This window comes from Eriocheir sinensis, chromosome 66, assembly GCF_024679095.1.
Source record: "Eriocheir sinensis breed Jianghai 21 chromosome 66, ASM2467909v1, whole genome shotgun sequence".
NCBI lineage: Eukaryota > Metazoa > Arthropoda > Malacostraca > Decapoda > Varunidae > Eriocheir > Eriocheir sinensis.
This window is the reverse complement of record NC_066574.1, coordinates 2,281,368-2,308,270: the sequence shown is the minus strand read 5'-3', so window position 1 is coordinate 2,308,270 and position 26,903 is coordinate 2,281,368. Positions and strand designations below refer to the sequence as shown.

General features: G+C 43.3%; 2 protein-coding genes across 8 annotated transcripts in view; one reads left to right on the top strand and one right to left on the bottom strand.

Moving 5' to 3' along the window:
* Positions 1–15,555, top strand: part of LOC126987713 (inactive hydroxysteroid dehydrogenase-like protein 1) — a 123,275-nt gene extending 107,720 nt beyond the window's left edge. The window contains exons 3-10 of one of the 7 annotated variants that reach the window (XM_050844915.1): positions 471–596; positions 10,155–10,392; positions 11,069–11,191; positions 12,049–12,159; positions 12,906–13,126; positions 13,305–13,434; positions 14,314–14,420; positions 15,174–15,555. In XM_050844915.1, coding sequence (XP_050700872.1) covers positions 10,182–10,392; positions 11,069–11,191; positions 12,049–12,159; positions 12,906–13,126; positions 13,305–13,434; positions 14,314–14,420; positions 15,174–15,242 — 972 coding nt within the window. In that variant the 5' untranslated portion in view covers positions 471–596; positions 10,155–10,181 and the 3' untranslated portion in view covers positions 15,243–15,555. The other 6 variants (XM_050844912.1, XM_050844913.1, XM_050844914.1 and 3 more) reach the window with 6 other exon arrangements.
* A 140-nt stretch (positions 15,556–15,695) lies between these two features.
* On the bottom strand, positions 15,696–21,108 carry LOC126987714 (60S acidic ribosomal protein P2-like). Its single transcript, XM_050844919.1, has 3 exons — positions 20,953–21,108; positions 18,360–18,532; positions 15,696–15,896 (listed from the first exon to the last, which is right to left on the bottom strand). The coding sequence occupies exons 2-3, from the start codon at positions 18,526–18,528 to the stop codon at positions 15,715–15,717; spliced, it is 351 nt and encodes a 116-aa protein (XP_050700876.1). The 5' UTR covers positions 18,529–18,532; positions 20,953–21,108; the 3' UTR covers positions 15,696–15,714.
* Between the last annotated feature and the right edge of the window lie 5,795 nt (positions 21,109–26,903).

Genomic DNA, 26,903 nt, shown 5'->3' with positions numbered 1-26,903 from the left:
GACACCTACTAAGGTTTCAAGCTAGCATCTTGCATTTGGGAATAGCAACAGGTTGAAGATACTCTAATGAAATTTCAAAATCTATAATTCAGAATCTAATAATTGATCTTGATGATAATGATTACAAGTAGCGACTGAAAGTTTGATTTTCGGCCTATGGCACCGGTAAGATTTTGTGGTGGGGCCTGATGGTCGACCCCAGCCCGTTGTGGCGCACGCAAGTGTTTATAGTGGCGCCATCTTGCGTGGCTCATGCCGCCCTCCAAAGCTCATCTTTGAACTTCTCTCTAGAGACAGAATCTAGTGTTCGGGTTGATAGGTGTATGCCAAAATCTAATAATCCAGAATCTAATAATGTATCAAAATAAAAACAAGTACCGAATGAAATAGATAAACGTGTATGTACCATGAAACTTCTAACCATTTTTTTCCCCTTTTTTCCTTTTTCTCCGTGCACGTCCGCCGCCCAGGGGACTGAGGTCGGGGGGGCGGAGGCTGCTGCAGGTGGTCGGTTTCCCCCATCGATCAGGGAGACAGTCTGGCCGCCGCGACCCTGATGAATTTTGCCCTGGCCATATTAAGGAGCCCTGACAAAAGTAAGATTACCCTGAACCTACAGTCTTGACGATGTGAAGGCATATGAGGGAGAGAGAAAGAGCGGGATGGAGAGGGAGAGGGAGGGATTGAGACTGAGAGAGTGGGATTGATAATGAGAGATTGAGAGTGAGTGAGAGACAGAGATGGAGTGAGTGAGAGAAAGAAAGAGACAGAGAGACAGAAACACTTCACCATGTCCCCGCAGTGCCTCTTCTTTCCCGGTTCTCTTTATAGTTCCCCATCTTTCCCGCCTTTTCTCAGCCTCTTAGTGCCTTGGAAGAGACCCCAACGCCCTCAACCTTCTCTTCATATCCTTCCCGTCTCTAAAACCATCAAATACGTCGCCTTGTCCACGCAGTATTTCTTCTATCCCTGTTCCTTTTATAGTTCCCCATCTTTCCCGCCATTTCCCAGCCTCTCAATGCCTTACCAGAGTCCTCAACCTCCCAAACCTTCTCTTCCTATCCTTCCCGTCTCTAAAACCATCAAATACTTCGCCTTGTCCACGCAGTGTTTCTTCTATCCCGGTTCCTTTTATAGTTCCCCATCTTTCCCGCCATTTCCCAGCCTCTCAGTGCCTTACCAGAGTCCCCAATGCCCTCAACCTTCTCTTCATATCCTTCCCGTCTCTAAAACCATCAAATACGTCGCCTTGTCCACGCAGTGTTTCTTCTATCCCGGCTCCTTTTATAGTTCCTCACCTTTCCCGCCATTTCCCAGCCTCTCAGTGCCTTACCAGAGTCCCCAATGCCCTCAGCCTTCTCCCCAACCTCCCAAACCTTCTCTTCCCATCCTTCCTGTCTAAAATCAAACTGTCCTTCGCTCTCTCCCCTCAGTGCTTCTTCTTTCCCGATATCTTTATAGTTTTTCACCTTCCCCGCCTTTTCTCAGCCTCCAAAAGCCTTGCCCGAGTCTCCAACGCCTCCTAACCTTCTCCTCCTATCCTCTCCCCGATCGCCTATTCCCTTCCCTCCTTCCCAGCGCCTTCCCTCTCCATTTTCTCGTCCCTTCACACTTCCTAACCCTCTTTCCGCCTCATCTCGTCCACTTTACTGCCTTGTCTTGTTTCCTTCTTCCTCTCCGCCTCCCAGCCTCCCCCCGGGCTCTCCTTTTCTCTGCCTCCCTTCGCTCTTTCCCTCTCTTTCCTTTCCATTTTCTATCCACGTTTTCCTTTCTTCTTTAACGCCTATTCTATGTCATTTACTGCATTTCCTCTGCTTTCTTTCCCTTCTTCCATCCTTGCTTTCTCTCTTCCTTCCGCATTTTCCTTCTTCCTTACCGCCTTGTCATTGTTATCTACTTGGTCAATACCCCTTTTCTCTCCTTTTCTTCTTTTATCCATGTTTCTTCCTCCCTCAGTCACCTATTCAGTTCCCTGTCTCGGCTCTCTCCCTCGTACTGTAACCCCGGTCCTGTCCTCTTCAAGGCCCAGAGGGAGGCCAGCATCGGGACAAGTTACTGACGCGTGAACAAGCTTGAAAGTTGTTCCGGACCATTTTCGCTCCCAGAGTAAAAATGCAGATACGTAGTGGTCCAGGTCCAGGGTGGTCGGTATTCTTAGACGCTTCCACCTCCCACGTCAACTATATCCAAAGGCCGAAGAGGAGATTAATCGGGTTTTCATGAGTGTTGTTTTCACGTTCACGGGACAGAGGAAGTCAGGGTCGGACTACCATCACCAGGCCCAAAAACAGGTCCTCTCGGTTGTTGGTTTAATTATTGATATGGGCTTTTTCTTTCCTTGGGCTTTGCTTTCTTTAGAGAGAGAAATACTGAAGAAAAAGGAAATGTGAGAGATAAAAGAGGGGGAGGGAGTGGGAAGAAAGAAAGAAATGAAGAGAAGGAATGGGAAGGAAGGAGAGAGAGAGAGAGAGAGAGAGAGAGAGAGAGAGAGAGAGAGAGAGAGAGAGAGAGAGAGAGAGAGAGAGAGAGAGAGAGAGAGAGAGAGAGAGAGAGAGAGAGAGAGAGAGAGAGAGAGAGAGAGAGAGAGAGAGAGAGAGAGAGAGAGAGAGAGAGAGAGAGAGAGAGAGAGAGAGAGAGAGAGAGAGAGAGAGAGAGAGAGAGAGAGAGCAGGAAGGAAAGACTGAGAGAGTTAAAGGAAGAGAAATACTGAACTGGAAAAAAATGGAAATGTAAGAGACAGAAGAGGAGAAAGGAGTGGAAAGAAAGAAGAAGAGAAGAAATGGGAAGGAAGGAAAAGAAAAAAGGATGGAGGGAGGGATAGAGGGAAGGGGAGTGAGTAGGAAGGACGAAGGAAGGATAGAGGAGGAAAGGAAGAGAGAAAGAAGGAAGGGAAAAAAAATGATGAATGAATAGAGGGAAGGGGAGTGAGAAGGAAGAACGAAGGAAATGAGAAAGAAGGAAGGGGAAGAAAAAAGCATGAGGGATAAAGGAGAGGAAGTGAGGAGCAAGGAAGGACTGACCCGCTTCAAAGACCTCCCCGGTGTTCATGGCGTAACAATGGAGATATTAGGAGTCACGATAATCCCTGGAGCCGCTGAGAGGGTGCGGGGAAAAGGTCAAAGCGCTTACTACACGAATGGGGATCAAGCAAGAGCGGGGAGGAGGAGAAGGAGGAGGAGGAGGAGGAGGAGTGAATAATGCAGGAATTCAAAGTTACCAGAATCTCTCTCTCTCTCTCTCTCTCTCTCTCTCGCTCTCACACTCACACTCACACTCACACCCACCCACACACACACACACACACACACACACACACACACACACACGAAAGGATTATAGAATGTAAGCCTTGTCCAGGACGTCCAGACTCGGGTCATCTGAGTTCAGTTGTAAGACCTTGCCCAGACACTCCAGCGACTTGGCAACACATCATGACACACCACACCACACCACACCACATCACGCCCACGCTACACACCACACCACACTCCACGCCACACCACAAGCCACACCTTTCCTCTTGCTGTCTCTTGAGTGTTGAAACGTCCCCTTTAGCCCTTTATTTTATGATAGGAAAGAATGGAGGGAGGAAGGGAGGGAGGGGGGGAGGAAGGTAACGAGGGAGGGAGGGAGGAAGGAAGGGAGGAAGGGAGAAAGGAAGGGAGGAAGGGAGAAAGGAAGGGAGGGAGGGAAAGAGAGATAGGGAGGGAGAGAGAGAGAGAGAGAGAGAGAGAGAGAGAGAGAGAGAGAGAGAGAGAGAGAGAGAGAGAGAGAGAGAGAGAGAGAGAGAGAGAGAGAGAGAGAGAGAGAGAGAGAGAGAGAGAGAGAGAGAGAGAGAAGGCTTTTTTCTTTCTTTCTTCCTGTCTCTCTTCCTATTATTCTCTGTGTTGCTGTTTTTCATATAGATTTCCTTGAGTATAGCTTATCAATTTTTCTTCGTTTATTTCCTTTCTGATTTTTCTTCTCTTTTTATCCTCTCTTCCTTTTTTCTCCTTTCCTCTTTCCCTATAATTCACTGTCGTTTTTCATGTTGATTTCTTTGTTTATATTTTCAATCTCTTCATGAACAAACACGTAACTCTACTACATATAATAACCTCATCTTTTTACCCTTACTCGTATACTACTATGAATAATAATAGTCGACAAGTTATTTTTATGTTCATTTCCTTGTCTAAAGTTTAATCTCCTCATAAACAAATACAAAACTCTACCACAGCATGCATATAACCTCACCATATTACCGTCCCTCGTAACACTATGATTTTAAACTAACAATAACAATCCACAAATTTCAACCCCCTTTTAACAGAGGCGAACGTCAGTCAGATGGATTACACCCATTAAGAGTTATACATTTACTAGCTTTTTGCGTTTCCACAGTGCACGGGAAATGGCTGCTCGGGGCGCTAATGGACGATGGATCAGCCCTATACTCATGGTCCACCTCGTTACGTGACCTACAAAGATTCGATCATTCCTCTCACCGTCCGCTGCCCAGACTGATTTTTTTTTAGGCGTCAGGTGCTGAGGAGGCGTAAGTGAGAGCCATTTGTTTCATAGTTTGCACTGGGAGAGGCAGGCTACATATCATCCCAGGAAGATATAAGTTGTAAGGGAAAAGCGAGCCTTGGTACATAAATTTCAAGGTCGTTTTTCCCTCAAAGATGAGCTCCGGGGTACAGCAGCCGAACCCCTTGGAACTTCAGGTCTCTCGGGCCAAGACCAACGTATACAGGTGTTTGGAGGCCTGATAAATGAAACAGTTCAATCTGTACATGCGTGTGGCGAGGACATTAAGATCTCGAAAAATTTCACATACCTTGGTAGCGTAGTTCAGGACCTCCAGACTTTGCGTCGTAGGGTGGGCGAGGCGATGCGGCCCCCGGCGTAAGCCTCCATTGAATGATTGATTGTTTTCCCTCGCAACTTGTTTCTTGCTCTTCCTGAAATGTGAAGCCTGCCTCTCCCAGTGCAGTGTAGAAAAAAATGATGATGAAGGACGAAGGGAAGGAGGAAGAAGGGAAGGAGGGGAAATACAAGGTTTGAGGTAAAGAGAAGAAGGAAAAGGGAATTTACAAAAGCAGTTAAGAGGTTTCTGCAATTTTCAGAGCAAGGGAAGGGTCCGTTTTAAGGCGGCTGTAAGGCGTCGTTGAAAATCTCCATGAAGCCAGTTAATTAAGTCACTCCTATTATGTGAGTAGTACGTTAGAGAGAGAGAGAGAGAGAGAGAGAGAGAGAGAGAGAGAGAGAGAGAGAGAGAGAGAGAGAGAGAGAGAGAGAGAGAGAGAGAGATGCTGAAACGTAAAAATATAAACTTACAAGGCTTTCGTAGGGGCATCGATCATTTCCGGAGGTAGTTTAATGGCCCTGTTGATAGTCTGATCCTTCTTCTGTACCACGAGCCTAAAGAAACACTCCTTAGAACCCGACTGACCTCCTTTTCGGACCTTGGAAATAGTTGATGTGAGAGGCGGAAAATACTTGCCTATGGGACTTACTGGTAATGTGTCTCTCGTGTTCTGAGCAAGTGTCACCCCAGCATAGAGAGCAGCTTCAGTACGGGGCGCTAATCCTGTTATACTATTGTTTGATGTAGGATTCTATAGATTAACATAGTGAACACTGGTTTAATCGCCCTCTCCCTCAGTTTTCTCGGTCTCCTCCTCCTCTTCTTCTTTTGTTTTGTCCATCTCCTCCTCCTCCCCCTCCTCCTCCTCCTTCTCTTTTTCTTTTACCTCATTTTGTTTGTGTTTTCTTTCTTTTCCTTCCCCCTTTTCTTTAATTCCAATTCAACCTAATCGTTCTCTTCCTCTGTTTTCCCCTCCTCCTCCTCCTCCTCCTCTTCTTCTTTTGTGCCTTCCCTCTCTTCCTCTTCCTTCTCCTCTTCCTTCTTTTGCTTTGTATTCTCTTTCTCTTCCTTTTTTTTTATTTTCCTCCGCTCCCTCGTCCAACTTTTCCTTATCCTGTTTGTCCTCGTCCTTGTCCTACTTCTCTTCCTGCTCCTCCTCCTCCTCCTCTTCATTTTTCCCCCGCCTCCTCCTCCTCTTTATTTTTCCCCGCCTCCTCCTCTTCTTCTTTTCTGACTCACCTTCGATCTTTCTCAACTCTTCGTCCACCTTTCTTCACCCTTTTCTCACCTCGAAGTCTTCCCTCCACCTGCTCCTCCTCCTCCTTCTCCTCCTCTTCCAGACACGTGCCAGACAAGGAGAGAACTTAGGTAACGAAAGAGAAAGAAAAACGGTGAAAAAGGTCTCCAGAGTCGCTATTCCCAGAAGCTACCCGGAAAAAAAGTCATGAGTCGGCCTTCTTAATTTTCTCTCTCTCAGCGGGAAGGGAAGGCGAGGAGGCGGCGGAGGTGGCGTCTTGGAGATAATCAAGTATCAAAAGATCATTCTCAATTCGGCAGGGTGTCAGTCAGTCAGTGTGTGTGTGAGTTCATTGTGTTTGGTTGGTTGATGGTGACAAGTTTAGTTCTCTAGTTAGTTTTTCGTCTTTTTCGTGACTATAAAGGAAGGACGTAAGGTTGTTCAGTGCCGGAAGTCCCTTATTGAACGTGGTAATATACTGCCATGTTGAGCGTTCTCTCCGTTTTGCGTGTGATTATCTGTACACGTAAATACATTCATTCCTTCAATCATACACACATCCATTCATATACACATAACTACGTGCGTGTGTATGTTTGTTTATTCAGCCATTCAGCTCCCTCTTTGTAGTCTAACTTAAATTTCGTATAATCGCTAATTAGTTCCCGTCGTGCAACGACTGGGCCGCCGTTCGCCAGGCAGTAAGCGGTTTGGCATCGCTGCTGCTAAACTTATGTCACGATTTGAGCGAACCATGGACGCAGGAAGGATGGAGAGGCCGGGAGCCGCGCCTGCTGTACCGTCATAATTATGAAGTCAGTTTTGTCTGAAGTTTTCTCAGCCTCGGCCGCCACGTTTTGGTAGGAGGCAAACCGAAGCGCACTTGCTCTTACCAGTATCTCATCCTACCACACTTTTATATCCTACCTTTTTTATATATGCATAGTTCATACTCTCCTGAAATGTCAAGCTGGGATCATGCGTGCTAGCTGACAACAGATTCCTTCCTATCACAATATGGCTGACTGACAGTTCGATAGCTTCAAGTCGCGCGGATCCCGACCTCTCCATCTTACCTACCTCATGTTTAGCAGCGATATCACTGTCGACGCTGGTTTTCTACGAGCACTGCATCACCATCACTGCAACAATGGCAACACACTATTAAGCAGAATGTTCAATCACCTATTACTGCTATGGGGACTCCTAAACCATTCCCGCGTGTTGTCTAGGCTGTTAAAAAGCATCAGATCCTCGTAACTGCCTTCCCACCACTATATCCTATCAGCAGCGGTAATGGTTCATGCCTTAGTAGTCAGTCGCACGCTATGAGATATCCAATGAAAACTGTATGTGTTGGTTGTTAAAGTGATTACTACTACAATTGTCTGTCTAATAACACCAATCAAGAGTTCGTAATAGCTGCGGTGAGTACGCATGCACCGCTGCGATAACTGTGCCACCAGCGGACTCGAAGAATTATGTGCCTATTCCTCAAGTGGCGGCAGAAGGTATCGATCAGACTCAGAGCCGTATTCTCATTCAGCATTTCGGCGCCCAGGCACGCATGTCTGACTAGGCTTTCGTAGGGTTTTGGGGCATTTCCAGGGGTGGTTTTATGACCCTTCTGGTAGTTTGACCCTTCTTCTGTACCATGAACGTAAAACAATGCACAGTAGAACCCAACAGATCTCCTAGAGAGAGAGAGAGAGAGAGAGAGAGAGAGAGAGAGAGAGAGAGAGAGAGAGAGAGAGAGAGAGAGAGAGAGAGAGAGAGACACACACACACACACACACACACACACACACACACACACACACACACACACACACACACACACACACACACTTCCTTTTCTCTCTTTTCTTTCTCTTTTTTTTTTCCTTACGTTTTTTTTATTTCCTCCTTCCTTGCTTGCTTTTTAATCTTTCCTTCCTGTCCTCCCTCCTCTCTTTGACCACTGATATTATGAGACCAACTATCAGATGACGGCAACGTAGATGAAGCCTCACCGTGGTTTAATAGCGAAATTAAACAATCAGTCAATGAGAGAAATTTTCCTCGGTGTGTCTTCCTCTCGCTCTCTCCTCCCTCACTACCGTATTCAATATGTCCTTGCGACAAGGCATCGTGGACGTAGTCTATCTTGATTTCCAGAAAGCGTTTGAACTGATCGAATGTTTTAAATACTTAATGGTTTTCACGAATGTAGACAGATCAAAATTGTTTATGATCGATGACACTCTGCGAACGAGGAACAATACTGCACCAAATTTTCTTCACCAACGTTGGATTGACTCCTTCAAAACAAGCTAACTAGAGAAATGCAACGTTTTGAGTCTTCTGATTAATGTAAGGTCTGATTTTCTATAAGAGATCTAAATCTCTCTCTCTCTCTCTCTCTCTCTCTCTCTCTCTCTCTCTCTCTCTCTCTCTCTCTCTCTCTCTCTCTCTCTCTCTCTCTCTCTCTCTCTCTCTCTCTCTCTCTCTCTCTCTCTCATGCACAAATTTGATGATGAAAATAACGTTAATTGAAATGGCGGAATGGAATGAAGTCAACGAAATGGTTGAAAGAATAGAAAAGGGATAGAGGGAATTAAGGTGTTAATGCTGGGATTGAAGGAAGGATAAGGGCGGTAGGCATTACAATATTTATCTTTCGGTTCTTTCCTCACTACCATACGCTATAGCACTACTTTTCATGGTTTACTCATTTATTTTATTTCTCACCTGTCAGATCAAAGTCCACCAAGACCAAGACCAAAATCACGGTCAGACGTAAACAGGAGGCGGGGCCGTGACGCGCCGGGTTTGTATTCCACCCCGGCCTGTGGCGATGGCAGTGTTTCCTTCGGCACACGGCCGTCACTGTGAGCTGCGGGGCTGGGGCAGGCAAAGGAGGTGAAGGGTCGGGGCTGTCATGGCTGAGGAGGGCCGAAGGGGCGCGTGGGGAGGGCAGACAGGGGATCGATTTTCATCAGCCGGTGTGTTGCCAGGCGGGACACGTGCCTGCCTGCACGGTGAAGGCGTGCTGCTGTGTGGTGCACCGGGCGCCTGTGTTGTAGGGGAGGCGGGGCACGGGGGTGGTGTGGGCAGGGCTTTGTAGTCAAGACGTCCCCGCCCCCTTGACTGAGGGAGAGAGGTCACACCATGGGCAGTGTGGGTCCTGGACCATGTCCAGTCGGTGTAGGTGGGCGTTAGGGCGTGTGGGTGATGACTGTGTCTTGGGAACGGCTGAGGGAGTGTCTCAGTATCATCCGAGGGTGATCTGTCTTAGGTCAGCTGTCAGTCCTGTGGTCCAGTGTCTGTTGGAGGTCTGTTTTAGGTGAGTCAGTGGGTCACTGTGGTCTGGTGGCCTGTCTGTTGGCCGGGGATGTGAGTGTGCCAGGTTGGCCACTTGGTCCACCACGGTGTTGCCCATGATGCCAATGTGTGAAGGCACCCACTGAAGGTGGGCGGCCCATCTGGATCTGGATCTTAATGTGCAGGGCACCTGTATAGGTGCATAACATGGCCCGGAGGTCAGCCGTGCCAGGAGTAAGTGAATGGTAAAGCACAGTGTGTGGTGTGTGTGTGAGGTCAGTGAGTGGAGAGGAGTTGGAGGGCAGTGAGAGAGTCGGGTTTACCTGTGATGGCGTGAAAAAGTAGTCTGTGTATGTCTGTCACACTCCACTGGTATGGGAGTGCCACCAACCACATGCTGCCTCTGTTGTGATGGCTCTCACCAGAAAGTTTCCAAGGATGTGTTGGATCAGCAGAGTAAATGGAGGCTATGGATATTAAGAAACAGTAGTAATATTGAGTTTTAAGGGACAGTTAAGAATCTTGAGTGTATACCTAAGGTAGTTTGGGACACAGGCAGATAAAATACTGCAGTTAGTGCTCCAGACTACTGAGGATTGCTAAAATGTAAGCTTGTTTAGCAGGGTTTTTGGTAAAGGAAAATAACCATTATAGTGGCTGTATCTTGTTTTCAGCTGAAATATATATACTACCAAGCAGCACAAGGCACTTCTTATAGATATCTAAATATCATGTTTGTCTCATAAAATTCCATCTTTTCAGACCATAAAGATTGACTCACACACCATTATGGCCTTGGCGGTGGACTCAGCCAAATGGATCATAAAAGACATTTTGCAAAACTTGAGGCGAGTAGAAGAAGCACTGTCTGTTGTGGGTCTCCTGTACCTCGGGAATGTGTCCGTGGCCGCTACCTGGGACCTCCTCAAGGGTGTAAGGATTCACCTGTGGCCCAGGCTCTTCAGGAGAAACTTTGTGAAGGAGTACGGAGCATGGGCAGGTGTGTGAAGGTCCTGGTCATTAAACCATAAGTCATTTCAGCTGTAATGTCTAAATTGGCAAATGGCTGAATTGTTTAATAGTTAAAACAACACAGCCTAAATTTCATGACCAAGCTAGATCAAGAAGTTTTGTTCATTGTTGCAGTATGGAATATTACTATCTCAACTTACCATGAAGCTATATATGTCAGTTATAAAGATTTCACCATATAATATTTCCTCATCAAGCAAGTCCTCAAGAGTTTCTTCACACGAATTTCAGCGGTATTCGGGTTAGGTTAAGTTAAGTTAAATTAGACGAATCACCTATTGGCCCAAACAACATGCAGCCCGAAATTCTAACGGCCGAACAAGATCACAGTAAAAAATAATATAATACCATATGGCTGAATAGTTTGTAACTTGTGTGAAGAAACTCTTGAGGAAATGTTATGTATTGAGATCTTTATAACTGACATATTTAGATTTGAATTTGAATTTGTCTTATAAAATAGTAAACTATTTTCCTTTTATTTCCTTGGTTAATTCCTTTTATAAGTGGAAATCAATAAGCAAAATAGACAGTGATGTGTACAGTAAGGCATTTCTGTTTTATTTCATTGGTTAATTCATATTGTAAGTGAGAATTAATAAGAAAAATGGACAGTTATGTTCATATTTGTCTTCTACCGACAGTGATAGCTGGCGCAGAGGATGGCATGGGCCGCGGCTATGCTGAGGTGCTGGCCAGGAAGGGCATGAATGTCCTCCTGGTACTGGTGACACACGGAGACCTGGAAGACTTTGCCCAGGAAATTAGTGAGTCCAGCAAGTTCAGTATTTATGATTAGCAACAACAGTATTTGATTTTTTAAGGGATTCAGATTATGTAAAGTTTTATTTTAAGGCAATGTGTGTAACCTTAAGTCAAAGTACTAGTCAAATGTAACTATAAAGATGAATTTTCTAAGTCTTTCGTATGCTTGTGTTTTAGATTATCGATGCAAACGACTGAGTTGTTTCTTGTACAGGTAACTCTCGATTTACGCGAGTATTGTGTCCTTGAAGAGATCGCATAAATCAAAAACTGTAAATCAAACAAAAGGTAGGTTTGTATTTTTACTGCCTACTGTATCACTCGACTCCTCTCCCTCTCGTGATTCCTTCTCTGGCTGCCCTTCCCCTTGTGGTAGCACAGCAGCAAGGGTGTTGTTGTTGTTGAGTAGCGTGGCAGCGTGGGTACTGTATTGTTGTTCAAGTGGCGCGCGGGAAGAACTGAGCTCAGCTGTGTGGCCATGGCGCCGTGTGAGTCCAGTTGTGTGAGACATCTGGTGGCCACTCCATAAAATATTGTGTTTAAGTGAAAAAAACGTGTAAATTAAACATTTATTTGGATTTTGGACCCCGCGTTATTTCAAAAGCGCGTAAACGAAACTCGCGTAAATCGAGAGTTACCTGTATACATTAACATTCAAATATATTATTGAAAAATAATCTTGAATGTCTATGACAACAGTTGATTTTCACGTATTCACGAACTAGAAATGCGCCACATCCATCAAAATTCCCGCTTTGTTGGTGGACCGATGAAATGAAACAGACTATACCATGACTACCCTTGTTCCTGGACTTTTCACTCATCTGTAACTACACTTACGTCTTTTTTTTTTTGGCAGGAGATAAGTATGGAGTCGAGGTTGAAATTATGGATGTAAATATTTACGGTGGAGAACTCAACTGTGATGATGTCAGAAGAAAGTTTGCCAGGAAGGAGATTGGAGTTTTGGGTGAGTTTGGAAATTATATATATGGGTCAATTCTTACCTTTAGAAGTGAAACTTTTTTATTCATATTTTGTAGTGGAACATTTTTATCAGGATTGAGTTGGAATTTTAGGTGAGTTTGTAAATTATATAAGGCAGTCTCTACCATTAGAACTGAAGCCTTGATTTATATTTTGTAAGGGGATAAAATATTGATAAAATTAGGTTACCCTCTGTTTCTTATTGCTGATTCATCCGTTGTTTTCTTGTAGTTATGAGAACATGGGATTGAATTTGATGGAGTCTTTGACTATTATTTACGTGATTGTAGGTTTTCTGAATCAAATACTAAATAATTTTTCCGGATTCATTTATTTGTTATTTTTTTTATCTTTTATTAACTGGTACACATCAAAGCACACCACTCAATGGCTCTTTTAGTGTTCCCTTCCAAAACCTCTTCTGCATATCCTTTAGCTATCCCAACACCCTTTTGTAGAGTATCAGAACCAACAGAACTCTCTATGTGTTTAAAATTAGACAAAAGTCAGTTTGAAATAAATCAGCTCCGTGCAAGAACCTTACTTTGATATACCAATTCTCCACTTTTCTCCTTTCTATCTGAGAGTCTGTTAAGAGTCAGCTTAGCACACTATATCTGAACCAGCAGAACTTTCTATGTATTTAAATGAAAAGACAAGTTTGAAGTATGTACACTGCAAAAATCTTACTTCAATGTGGCAATTTTTCACTCTTGTTCCTCTTCACAGTCAACAACATAACTGGGATGAACGCCAACACAGCAATCATCTGCGGGGCGGCGCGGCCTGACCTGTGGCGACCAGTGGGTGTGGGTGTGGCCTGCGTCCCAACCATCACGAGCCTTGTGCTGCCGGCCATGGTGGGGAGGCAGAAGGGAGCTGTGGTCAACGTTTGCTCACCAATGGCGACACTCAGCTTGACGAGGCTTCACGTTTACACAGCAGCCAAGGTGAGTGTGTGTTTCCTTTCTTCCTCTTCTTTTTCTTCTTCATTTATTGTCTGTTTTATTTACTTTGAGCTGTGTCTAGTGGGTCATTTTTAGTTCCTGTTTTTGTTTTCTGCCCTTGAGCTGCCTCCCTTCCTTGCTGTAAAAAACAAGAGGAGTAATGTGTTTTTCTTCCTCTCAGTACTTCCTCATCAGTTACTCAGAGGTCCTGCGCTACACTCACCGGTCCCAGGGCATCGTGGTGCAGACGGTGCTGCCGGCGGAAATACCTCACGGCATGATGCAGTACCATGGGGCGGCGGTTCTTCATGGTAATAATTAGGTTTCTTTCGATATTTATTTTTCCATATTTCTCGGCCCTTTTTTCTTTTTCCCTTCTCCCTCCTTCTTTTCCATCTTCCTTTTTTTTGACTTCTCAGTGACCAACTCCTCGTTATCTTTCATTTTTGGGAGGATTCAGATTACTGTTGTGTTGTTTCAGGATACAGTTTCTATAAGTCATGAAATAATATTGATTTGTAGATTTTCTTAGTATTATCTATCTGTCTGTACATATATATTTTTTCATTTCAATCTGTGTGTCTGTATCTCTCTATTTGTCTCTATTTTCACAGCAATCTATGTGTCTGAATCTATCTATATATCCCTCAATTTTCATATCAATCCATCTCTCTCTCTGTATCTAACTATTTGTCTATCTAACTATCCATAACTATCTATTTATATATACACCTGTCCCCTTTATTTGTGGAGTTTCAATACCATGGACCCTCATGAATAGTGAATTTTTGTGAATGTTTGCCCATAAAAAGCCTCTAGACCCACAAAAAAACACTGATCAATTTTACTTCTAATAAAGGATTCCCATTACCTGAAAGCCCCATAAAAATATCACAAATAGCATCATCCATTGGCTATATGTATATCCACTATAAACTATACTGTTATTTACATTTTTTTACTAACTTTATTCACTCATTATTCTTAGCTCAGATTCCGCTATCAAGTTGATCATCTCTAATGCACAAATCCTTGGTTGTTACTGTCTTTATTTTCAGACGTGTATAAACTAGTCACTTTGCCACTCTGTATTATTTTTGCTAACTTCATTCGTTCAGTATTTTTAAGTCAGATCCTGTCAAGATCTCAAATGAATAGATCCTTGGCTGTCACTGTGTCTTTATTTTCAGATGTGTATAAATTAGTCACTCCCTGCCAGTCAGTGTTTGCTGCCCATGCTCTGTCAACCTTAGGGTACGCCAGCACCACCTCGGGATACTGGATATTTGGAGTGCTGGTAAGTAGGCACACAGAGAAGCAAACTGTAGGATGCTTCAAGGGCTCATTGGAAAACTTGTCATACTATCTATCTAAAGACTGTCCAATATAAATACATTGAGATATTCCTTTTGATGAATCTTTTTGACTTTAGAGGGAGTGCCAGTAGTAATGTTTGGTGATTTTATATGAAATCTTTTAATGCTCCTGAGGATGTGTTGATGGATATTGAGTGATTGTCTTATCTTCTTGGCTGTTAGCTCCCTCCATATTACTAAAGTGTAGCATTGCATAGTTAGTACATACAAAAGTAAAGCTGGGGCATAGGCTGAACTGCATGTGGCCTTTGTGCTCATCCCTGCCTTGTTAGTCCTCAATTGAGCCTAAGTGGTAACAACCCATTTGCCAGGGACATAAGGCCAGTGATACCATGGGTTACCTTCTCCTGGTATCCATTTATCAACCAACCCAAAAGGGAGGATGAACAGCTGAGTTGGCTGCATGCTGATTGCCTTAGGCCAGGATCAAACTCAGTCCTGTGGATTTGTAGCTAGGTGTGTTTACCAATACACCACAAAAGCAGAGTGGTCAGTGCCAAAGAAGCCTAAGACAGTTATCACTATTTATCAGATCATCTGCAACCTATAAAGGCCTACAACCTACATATCTCTGTGAGAAAACATTTTGTAATCATAATGCTGAATTCTCTTATTAAATACTCCAATTTCTTTTATACTTAAGAGTTGTACTACCATTCTTGGTCACATTCCAGGGCTGGGTGATGAACTGCTCCCCTTGGTGGCTGGTGGCAAGCTTCATGATTGCCAGGTTACCAGTATGAAGCTGAATTGTAAGTTTTACATCCATGCCTTATGTAGTGATTTATATTTATCTTATTAGTAAAGGACTTTATTGTGTCAGTTAATTTAAATGATGGCCCTTACCAGGGAGAGTTAAAGGAGATGCACATTTAATCACAATACCTGTACAATACCAGGAAAATATAAGTAATACTTGGTTAAGTAAGGAGTTTACATTTCAGATATCCCACCGTGTGTAGAGCAGCTGTTTGTTTACACAGAACCAAGCCCCATCGTAACTCGAGGACTACCTGTATATGCAAAATTGCCTCCATCAAAAGTTCAAACCCTTATATTCTGTTCCTCAGCCTCTAGAAGTGCTTTGAATCATGTTACTAGTATCATTACCAACTTGACATCAGTATCCCTGACGAGTACTGTGTACCTTACATTCACTGAAAGTAATCTGGAGTAAGGAAGAAAGGAAAATGTACTTCACTAGACCAAGTTTATTTAATCAAAGAGACCGAAGCCCATGTCATCATCAGACTCCTCCTCGGGCTCCTCCTTCTTCTCCTCCTTTTTCTCTTCAGCAGCGGGGGCAGCAGCACCACCGCCGCCGCCGCCAGCCGCTGGGGCAGCAGCTCCGCCGCCACCACCGCCGCAGGCTGGCATGGAGGAGATCATGGCAGCACCTGTAACAATGACAGAATAAGAGTAAAACTTGCCTTTGGCGTGAGCTGGAGGATGGGACGCCACTCCAAAGGCTGATGACCAAGTTTATATTGCTGCAAACTAACAAAAAAGTACACGTGGGGTTTAGTTTTTAGTCACTGATGTCTGCCAGGTCAGGTGCCCGTCATACTTAGTTGATGAGCACTATACATTCTGTGTCAGAGTGGGAAAGCTTCATCTCAATGTCTTGCCAGTTCCCAATACTAGAAAAATTCAGTCTATATTTCCAGTGTCCTGTTCTGCCAATAGCCAACCAGCCGTGTCCTTACTTCCCAGTAAGAGCTAGGGAGCTGTAGTTCACTCCTCAGAAAAGAAAATGGCGTCAGTACCCCTCCCAAATCCGTGCATTCCTTTCAACAAGTGGTAACTGTAATACAACAATCCTTAATACAACAGAATACATTGTATATAGATTTGTTCTAAACATATAAATATACATAACAAGAATTATGTCTGCTGATAAAGTAAAAATATGGGATATATGTGCCTAGTGGACAGCTACTGGTGGGAACCTCCCACCAGGCCATCCACCAGGATATATTATATATATATATATATATATATATATATATATATATATATATATATATATATATATATATATATATATTACCAACATACAATACTTGTTATATGTATTTATGTTTGGAGCAAATGTAAATTCAATGCATTCTGTTGTCTTTAGCATTGTTATACATCAGTTAGCTATGCAAGTTTTGTGACAATTTGGCAGGGGGGTGCAGAACGTCAATTTCTTTTATGAGTTGTAATGGACTCAAGGGAATGAATTATGGTGTCAAGAATATTAAAAGCTAATGACACATTTTACAAATAAAGCAATACAAAAGTCCCTAACATTACATATTTTCTTTGTTTTACCAGTATTTTCATGTTAGGTGAAGTGAGCTCCCATTTAGGTGCCTGGAATGTTTTATGGTATTATGTAACTATCCTGACCATAAGGTAAGTTATTTTTTATAGTGCTTACTGTACCAACAAAGGATACTAGTCAACACAGATGTTCCTAAACACGAAAAGACAATATACTGAAAAGGAAACAACTAGAAGTGTTCAGTGTTTTGATTCAGGCAACAATTTGCTGCCAGACAACATTCAAGGCACCCAGGTGGGAGAACATTACCCTACATGTGACAATGCTGACAAAGTCAAGCCAAGCATTGAGGCTGCTTGATTTTTATTACTCTACTCAATTAAATAATTGATTTATAACCAAACATGTAAAAATATTTTATATAAGTTTTCTTAAAAATAAATCAAAATCAATCCTGTCTGTTTTTTAATACCCAATATTTTTCCATAAACATATAAGGTAAGGATGTCTCAATTTTTGCTATGAATGATTCTTAACTAAAAAATTTGAAATTAATCTCCTTGGAGGAAAAATCAATTAAATTAATATTATTCCCTGATCAAATGTGTCTGCATCTACATTCTTAGTGCCATCAATTCCAGCTGCATAAAATGTTAGTAAAGGCAAAGTTGGGAGCATAAGCTATAGCTGTGCGTGGCGGTGGTGCTCATCTCCATCCTGTTGGACCTTTGACCCTGTGGTGGGAGAACCCTGGCCAGCGTAACATCTGGTTTACCACAGTTTACCTTCTCTAAGTTCCCCTAGGTATCCATTTACTGACCATCCCAAAAGTAAGGTGGGTGGGCTGAACACCAACTGCCCAAGACTTCAGATTCATAGTCAGGACAGTAACCACTGCACCATCCAGTGTTTGGCAATGTTGAGCCAATAAATAAGCAGGATTCCTCTCTTGCACTCAAGACACCATTGTGGAAATAGCTTCAGGGTAAGAGTCTACCTTGCTCAAATAAAGGTAGGTAGTTGAAAAAAAAAAGTAGTAGTTGAGGATGTAGTTGAATGCTTAAATGCTGCTCCTATGATAAGTCCCTGTCCTAAATATTAACCACCTCCATGGAGCAGTGGTTAGTGTGCCTGGCTACAAATTTGTGGGCCCAGATTTGAATTCCAGCCCAGGCAGTTGGCATGCAGCTCACCCAGCTGTTAATCCTCCCTTTTGGGTTGGTCAATAAATGGGTGCCTGGGGAAACCTGGGGAGGGTAAACTGTGGCAGTCCTGGAATTCACATTGACCTGTATCCCAGGGTAATGGGTTCTTCGCACCACAGCCACAAAGGGCCAATGGGACAAGGGTGAGCACCGCACAGCTATACCGTATGCACCCAACTTTACCTTACCTGTCCCCAATGCCTGAAATGATGTTCTTACAGCAGCTACAAAGAATTGTGATATACCAAATAAGTTGGCGACATGTCAAGTTCAAAACTAAAAAAAACAGGTAAATTGGGATCAATTTTTATTTTGGCCATATTAGTTTCAATATTTTGCTAAGTTAGGAGTAAGTAAAAGATAATATATCTGAAATATCTACATACCTTCCTGAATGAGCTGGGCAATGTTCTTTCCTGAGAGCTTGTCGATGAGGACATTAAGCTGCTTGTCGTCAGCCTCCACTCCCACACTGCCCAGAATGGCCTTGATGGTGGCAGCAGTTGGCTGGCCGGAGCCCATGGCAGCCAGCAGGTAAGCGGCTACGTGCCTCATGATTCTGCAAGGACACAAAACATTTTAGCTGATACACACACTAAATACAGTTTCATTTGACAATTTTATCTCGGCAACACAGTCTATGATTAGTCAACGGAATAATAATAATCAGTACAATGGTGATCTACGGATCCTGGTAGCAAAAATTTTAAAATATTTCCCAAATATAATTAGGATAAAAATTCCATTACACAAGCTCATCCAAAACAAATGATTGTCCACCTTAACAAAACACTGAATGGCCTGACCTCCAAACAAACTGCTCTATGCCTTCCTTCACTGATAACTCTACCTTGCATTATTCATCATCATTCAACAGAAGACCCACCAAGCAGGAATTACAGGACTCAAGGTTGGATACTACAGAATGCTTAAACTCTGACCTTGCAATCATTTCTGAATGGGGCAGGAAGAACGCATTGCCCTTCAATGCCTCAGAGACCCAATTCCTACACCTGCTGAGGATCCACAGATTACTGCTTACTTACATACTTACAGCAACCACTACAGTCTATCGATTTTAACTTGAGCCCTTGGGCGCGACTCAATCGTTGTGTTTCCCTCTAATCCCAAGCCATTCATAACACCATGCAGTCGTATTATGAGTATATGTATTCCATAAATGGATAACGTACTGACTAACAGTGAAAAATATCGCCATGCGCAGGTCATCGCTAGATTTGTAAACAATGGAGGTTTCCCCGGGCCAAGCCACAGGGCGTTACTGCAAGTATGACGGTGCATGGGGTGGCGGCGGGGTGTTCAGTGAGCCATAAGTGCTATTTTGCCCACAGGAGTACACAAGAAAACCCATGGATAGCATCTACCCAAATCTATAACCTGACTCTTTCCACAGGCTACCCTGCAGATATTTAAATTTGGGGATGTTAACCCTTTCACGCACCATGAGGCAATTCACGTCAAAACGGAATCGTCTACATCTGACCTTTTGACTCGAATCGCGTAAAAAAATTAAAAATTCGCCAAAAATAAAGTATCTTTCAGAGTCACGTCAAACTTTTTTGCGTCAAAGATCCAAGCTAAACCTATAACTATTGTCCCTTTTAAATTGTGTCCGGAGCCTGGTAAGTCTGGATTACACTTGTAAGATGAAATTGGTAAAATTTATTCTTAATTCCGATGTAAAGTGATTGTGCCGTTACACAATATTTTGTTTTATAATCCCAGGGACCAGTAACTATTACTATTAGAAAATATGGCAAAGAAATTATCAAGTGAAGAGATTGTGAGACCCATTTGTACAGAGCATGATAATGATTCTCATGCAAGTGATGGTGAAAAAAAAAAAAAAAAAAATAAATAAATAAATAATTCAACTCTAGCAGTGTGTTCGGGGGAGACACTTGGTGGTATTTAATATGATTATTATTGCGTCTGGCAAAGTTCTTCAAGACAGCAAATAGGTGCGCTAATAGTCATGTTTGTTATTATTATCAAAACAATTCCAGACAAAATTGACTTCTACTTTGACTGCCTTGACCTTCTTCTTCTTCTTCTTCTTCTTTTTTGTAACGCTTTTTTTATCGCTTCCTTCTCTCCTCCCCTCCTCCTCTTCCTCCTATCTTTTTCACATTTTTTCTTTTTCAGCGTTACCTAATTTAAAAATATGAACATTGCCTTCATATTTTTTATATTTTGTGCCTTTTTTTTCCCTTTAGCCCAGCGCACCTGGCCATTGTGTTTTGTTTGCTGCCCTTGAGCTGTTTCTTCTACTGGAGAGAACAGAATAGCTGCGTGCACAACTCATAAGTTCAAGCTTGGGGTCGAATTTCAGGAGCGGGCAGCAACCCTAATAGGGATACACATGGCAGCCCTCGAGGCAATGCACCGCCTTCCCTCGGCAGGTCCAGGCACCCCACAATAAACTCGCTCCCACACCCCAGCCCCTCAGCCCAGGGACCATGAACCAGCAAGCAGGGCCACAGTGCCACCCAGCCCCACAGCCCAGGACATGAACCCAGCAAGCAGGGCCCAGCCCAGGGACCATGAACCAGCAAGCAGGGCCACAGTGCTCCCACACCCCAGCCCCTCAGCCCAGGGACCATGAACCAGCGAGCAGGGCCACAGTGCCAGCCCGAATCCCCATCCTCTCTCCCCAAATCCCCTTCCTCTTTCCCTAATTCATTTCCTACCCCAACATCTCTCATTCCCCACCAATCCCGAATCACTTATTCCCTCCCTCATCCCCCAATCCTTTACCTCCCCAATGCCCTCGGTCCCCTGTGGCCCCGCCAGGCTGGGCTAGACAGACTTGGGGCGGCGGGGTGACTCTGTGCTGGCCACGTCACGCCATTACTGCCTCCTCCACCTCCACCACACCTCCACACAGGCCGCCAGACACACGCCTCCACCTCCAAAGTACACAGGTGGAGGGAAAGACCAGTAGGAGGTTAGTTATACCTGATATGATGCCGAGGGTTCCCAACACGTGCTGCCTGGCCGCCACACCGTTGTTGAAGGGCTGACAACGCTGCTGCGGGGAGGCAGGGTTGCCAAGCGGCCTCACCAAAAGTAGCGACAGAAGGCAAAGAGCTGGCCCTGTTTGCAAGATATTCAGGATACAAACACGGTCAATGAAATGAAGGGAAAGAAAGAAATATGAGAGGTTGAGGAGGACGACCCGGCACCTTTTGAGGGAGTGGGGGGTCAGACGGCCTCACCAAAAGTAGCGGCAGAAGGCAAAGAGCTGGCCCTGTTTGCAAGATATTGGGGTCAGACGGCCTCACCAAAAGTAGCGGCAGAAGGCGAAGAGAAGCTTGAATATGGCCCTGTTTGCAAGATATTCAGGATACAAACACTGCCAATTAAATGAAGGGAAAGAAAGAAATATGAAAGGTTGAGAAGGACGACCCGGCACCTTATTTTGGAAGCTTAGGCAAAGATAATTAAGTATGAGTGGTTCTATTTGCAACATACTTATAATAAAAACACAGTCATGGGGAAGGAGAGTGTCAGTGACCACAAACAATACGAACATAAAAGGGGCTACAAAGACAAACTACGAGTGTTACTGTCTCAAGGGTAAGCTTTGAAACAGCTAGGTCACGGTGCCCTCAAGGAAGAGGTCACCTTTAGCCCGTGAAACACCACGTCCTACTAATAGGTTTTATATCTATATGCCCGTGTTTAAATAATAAAGAGTGAGAAAGAGGGAAAGAAGGAGAGAGAAAGAGAGGGAGGGAAGGACCCATGCACTGCCTCATTCAGATTCACAGCTCTGCCACTCTTCCTACATATACATTCAGTAAGAAAATATCAAATTTCCGCATTAAATAACAATAGTCTTCCTAAGGCATCACTAGGAAAGCAATCACTATAAAAAAATAGGTAAATAGTAACACACGATACAAAAGTAGCGCAATTAGCTCCATGCTGCCCAATCTAGCTACTTTTGCCCATAATTATTCCTAGAGGTCCTCATTTTTAAACATATCGGCACCTCAGTTCGCCTGTTTGTAAAGCCCCTTGTAACTTGCTCACTAAGTAAATTGTGGACTACATGAGCAACGAAAGTAGCTTAATTAGGATTATTATCGCCAGTTCTTCTCCCCTGCACAGTTGCTGTCCCATATACACAGGGCCCGCCCCTCGTATGGAGTATATGCATCTCATGTGGGGGGCACTCACACACTCTCTCTCTGGAGTGGAGGAGGCAAAGGCTCTCCTCTCATCAGCTCTCCTCCTCATCTCCTCCTACTCACCTCACCCTCCCACTTCCCAAGTTCTCTTTTCTATCTTCTATTTCTTTCTGACTGCTCTTTGACTGCTCTGAACTGCTGCTTGGCCCTCCCGCCCCCCCCCTGCTGCCCTCCTCCTTTTTCCCCGCTGCACTCCCTATTCTACAAACATATTCATCCCTATACTACCCAAACCCTCTTTCATCCCTCACGCTTCTAAACTCTGGAACAATCAATCTTCTTTCTCTGTTTTCTCCTTTCTTGATGATTCTTTCAAGAGAGGAGGGTATCAGAACTCCTCTCTCGACTTGAATCTTTTCTCTTCTCTTCTTACTGGACTTTTTATTTTTTTTATTCTTTTTTTTTTTTTTTTTTTTTATTTTTTTTTTTTTTTTTTTGTGTTCCTTTGCTGTAAAAAAAAAAAAAAAAAAAAAAAAAATGCTGCCCAATGTAGCGGTTCTTTCGCCAAGCCAGTAACAGGTTGCCTCTAGCCGCAACACAATAACGCAGCGAAATTTTGTAGCGATTAATCTTTATCAGGACAACTGGTGAATTTAACTGCAGGCAGATCAACGTGCATGGTAAAGTGTGGTGCATTTTTCATTTCCCACGGCTGTCCAAGGGCGTCCGCACGAATTTTTTCGAGGGGAGGAGTCCTTTTTTTTTTTTTACAGTAAAGGGATTAAGCAGGTCAAGGGCAAACATAAATAAAAAAAATAGAGAAAAAGCCCGCTAATCACTGTGGCAGAGGCCTTGGGTGAATGTACACTGAGACAGAGGAAGGAAGACGAGAATAAAAGGGAGAACTGGATACAAGAGAATGAGTGAGAGAGAGAAATAAATGACAAATCAAACCTAATGATTCATATTAGGAGATGAGAGGCTAGGAGGAGATTTACAGTAACCCCCAAGACTCAGAAATCTTTAGATGTAGCAAAACTTTAATCTAGAACAGCCACATACACGCAGTGAGATGTATGGAAGGTGTGCACGGAGGAATGAGTGACTGCATTTTTTTTTACAGCTAAGGAGACAGTTCAAGGGCGTTAAGAAAAAAAAAGCCCGCTACTCACTGCTCCTAAATAGAGGTCAAAGGAGTGTCCAAAAAGAGAGGTCAATTTCGGGAGGAGATGTGAAGCAATGTAAAGAAGAGCTCATTATAATACAAGCAATGGTTAGCATGTTTACTAATCGTTCTGCTAACACATGACTAATATAGTGATGTACAATTCACCCTATTCTGGAGGGTAATAAACCTGGGATAGGTATTTTCAGACGCTTCCACCTCTCACGCCAACTATTTCTAAATGCCAAAAAAGGAAATCAGTCGGGTTTTCATGAGTATTACTTCACGTTCATGGTACAGAAGAAGGGTCAAACTACCACCAGGATCATAAAACTACCCCTGGAAAGGCCCCAGACGCCTACGAAAGCCTTGTCAAATATGTGTGCTTGGGAGCTGAAATGTTTAAGCCAACGAGTAATGTAAACGCGGCTGGCTGGGCCCGTAGACTTTCACGCGTCACAGCCTAGGTAACGCTCTGCCCGTAACACACCGCTGGTCTTGAAGGCGTTGTGAAGTTGGTGTTAATCTCGTGGAAATTTTGCTGAAAAACCACCTTCTGCTGATCAGTCGTCTGGTGTTAATGTGGTAGGTGGTGTCCCGAGAATTAACGTCGTAAAGCCTACTCGGTGTATGTGTGGGACGATTTACTGTAATACATAATCCGTTGCGTAGGCTCCAAAAAGCTGTTGTAAGCGTTGTGAAACAGATTGCGATGTCGTTATTTTTTACATACGAACATATGGAGGACAAGTGACGGCCTTACTGTTACTGCTATGATTACTGCAATACTACTACTACTACTACTACTACTACTACCACTTCTACTATTACTACTACTACTACTACTACTACTACTACTGATGTTAATAATAATAATAATAATAATAATAATAATAATAATAATAATAATAATAATAATAATAATAATAATAATAATAATAATAATAATAATAATAATAATAATAATAATAATAATAATAATAATAATAATAATAATAATAATAATAATAACAATAATAATAATAGGCTACTCTCTCTCTATCTATCTATTTCTCTCTCTCTCTCTCTCTCTCTCTCTCTCTCTCTCTCTCTCTCTCTCTCTCTCTCTCTCTCCACAGTTATGACTCCATTGCATCTTTTACGATCAAGTTTTCTAGAAAGCCGAAACAAAACGATTTAGCAAAGGATGTATGTTGTCTTGTCACAGAGCTCTAGAAAGGTGGATTTACTCGAAGTTATCACACTCACATACTCTGAACATGACAGGTACGAGACGCGATGGTGCAGTGATCAAAACAACAACTTAGCAACATGTAAAGCACTAATGTATATAAGATCATGTATGTAGTAATGTAAAGAACACACGTTACCCGAAACAGACAGCATATAAAGCAGATAACAAACAACAGTCTCTCCATTGCGCTGCGTCATGTTCGTCCTGTTGCTGACCTAACCTCCTTTTTAGAATGTTGAAGGATGGGGAAATACGCCTAGAACAATGTAAGCGTTATCATCCCTTTGCTACATATCTATTTCCGCATACACACACACACACACACACACACACACACACACACACACACACACACACTAGACGACATAATATAAGCTTGACCCAATCCTATATATAAAAAAAAAAACACAGCTAGGTAAGAAATAGGTGAATGAGTGAGTGAGTAAGTGGATGAGTTATGTGTGTGTGTGTGTGTGTGTGTGTGTGTGTGTGTGTGTGTTCTCTTCCACGACATTCCTCTGAAATTAGCCTCTGTCATTATAATTATCAACTCGGCCTATCATACGGGGAAAGGAGGCGTGAGGTGGTCGGAGCCTCAACCTAAAGTAAGACTGTGGGGGCGAGAATCTATCTATAACTGGATTTCCTAATAAACTAATAATGCAAATTTATCAGAACACAATACCAATGGCGATATATATAAATTAAACACCCTCCATGGATAAAGCCTGTAGATGATTCACAGCTTGAGTGGAATGTAAATAAACCTCCCTATGCAAAACAGTATTACCAACCCCCATCCGAAATTGACCTCTCTTTCGGCTAGCCATTTTTACTTTCTTTACCGGAACAGTGATTAGCGGGCTTTTTCTAGTTTTTTTAATCTATTTTTGCCCTTGAGCTGCTTCCTTTACTATTTAGAAAAACTTAAAACGGAAGACTTAGGCCTATAACTGTTGCGGTAGAGAGGTTCGGTGGGAGTGTATAAAGCAATCTCAGCTTGAATGAAAGAGAAAACAACAGTGGCGAATCCAAGGACGGGCGGTAGTGACTCGGCGGTGGTCTCCTGGTGGTGTTGTTGTTACCTCACAGCTGAGTGGCGACATTCTACTTGACGCAACAGAACTTCCGTCCACCCCGCGCCCGAGGGAGGCTGATATTATACGTTCAGCAGCACGTGAAGGGAACAAAGCACATTAAGTCTGGCAGCCTTGACCTCGCATCGCAGCGCCGGGGAATGCTATGCTGTTACACTCACAAACACTTTCACTGGAGAATGTGCAGAAACAGTCACACAGTAAATTAAACTCCCTTGTTCATTGTCGGTATGCTAACACACACACACACACACACACACACACACACACACACACACACACATACAGTTAATTAAACTCGCTTGCTCATTGTAGGTATATGCTAATACACACACACATACACACACACACACACACACACACACACACACACACACACACACACTCTCTCTCACACACACACACACACACACGCACACACACACACACACACACACACACACACACACACACACACACACACACACACACACACACACACACACACACACACACACACACACATACACACACACTGGTAAAACCCACCTCTTATATTATCTGAACGTCATTGTTTGCCAGTTGAACGAATGGCAAACTCCTCCCTCCTTCCTTCCTTCCTCATTTGTTGCGTTGTTTTAGTTTTTTTTTTTTTTGCAGCAATAAAAAAAAAAAATGATTGTCCATATAAATCACGTATACAGAAGCAATGAAGAAGTAAGAAGCGAGTAAGAAACACACACCATAAGACGACCATTTATTCTAAGGTACATTGGATGGTACTGTCAGACGCTATCGCCTCTCACATCAACTGTTTCCAAAGGCCGTAAAGGAGACCAGTTGGTTGGGTTCTCACGAGTGTTTTCTTCTGTTCATGGTACACAAGAAGGGTAAAAATACCACCAGGGTCAGAGAACTACCCCTGGAAAAGCTATAAAAAAAAAACTCCCACGAAAGCCTTGTCAAATATGTGAGCTTGGGCGCCGAAATTTGTAATACGGCCTTTTATTTACTACTATACTGTGTTACGCTCTATGATATGACATTACAAAGCCAAACTACGAAAATATGACTCGAAAACAGGATACCAGCGCACTACAGGACAGTAAGACGATATTCTACGGTAGATTATCTACTACTATATTGTATTACACTGTATGATATGACATTAAATAGCCAAACTGACGCGAAAATAGGATACCGGCGCGCTGCAGGACCCCTCTGTATAAAGAGCCGCGGTGAACGCATCTGCCGGGGCAAAACAATTCCATCCCTCGGAAACCCAAGGCCGAGCAACC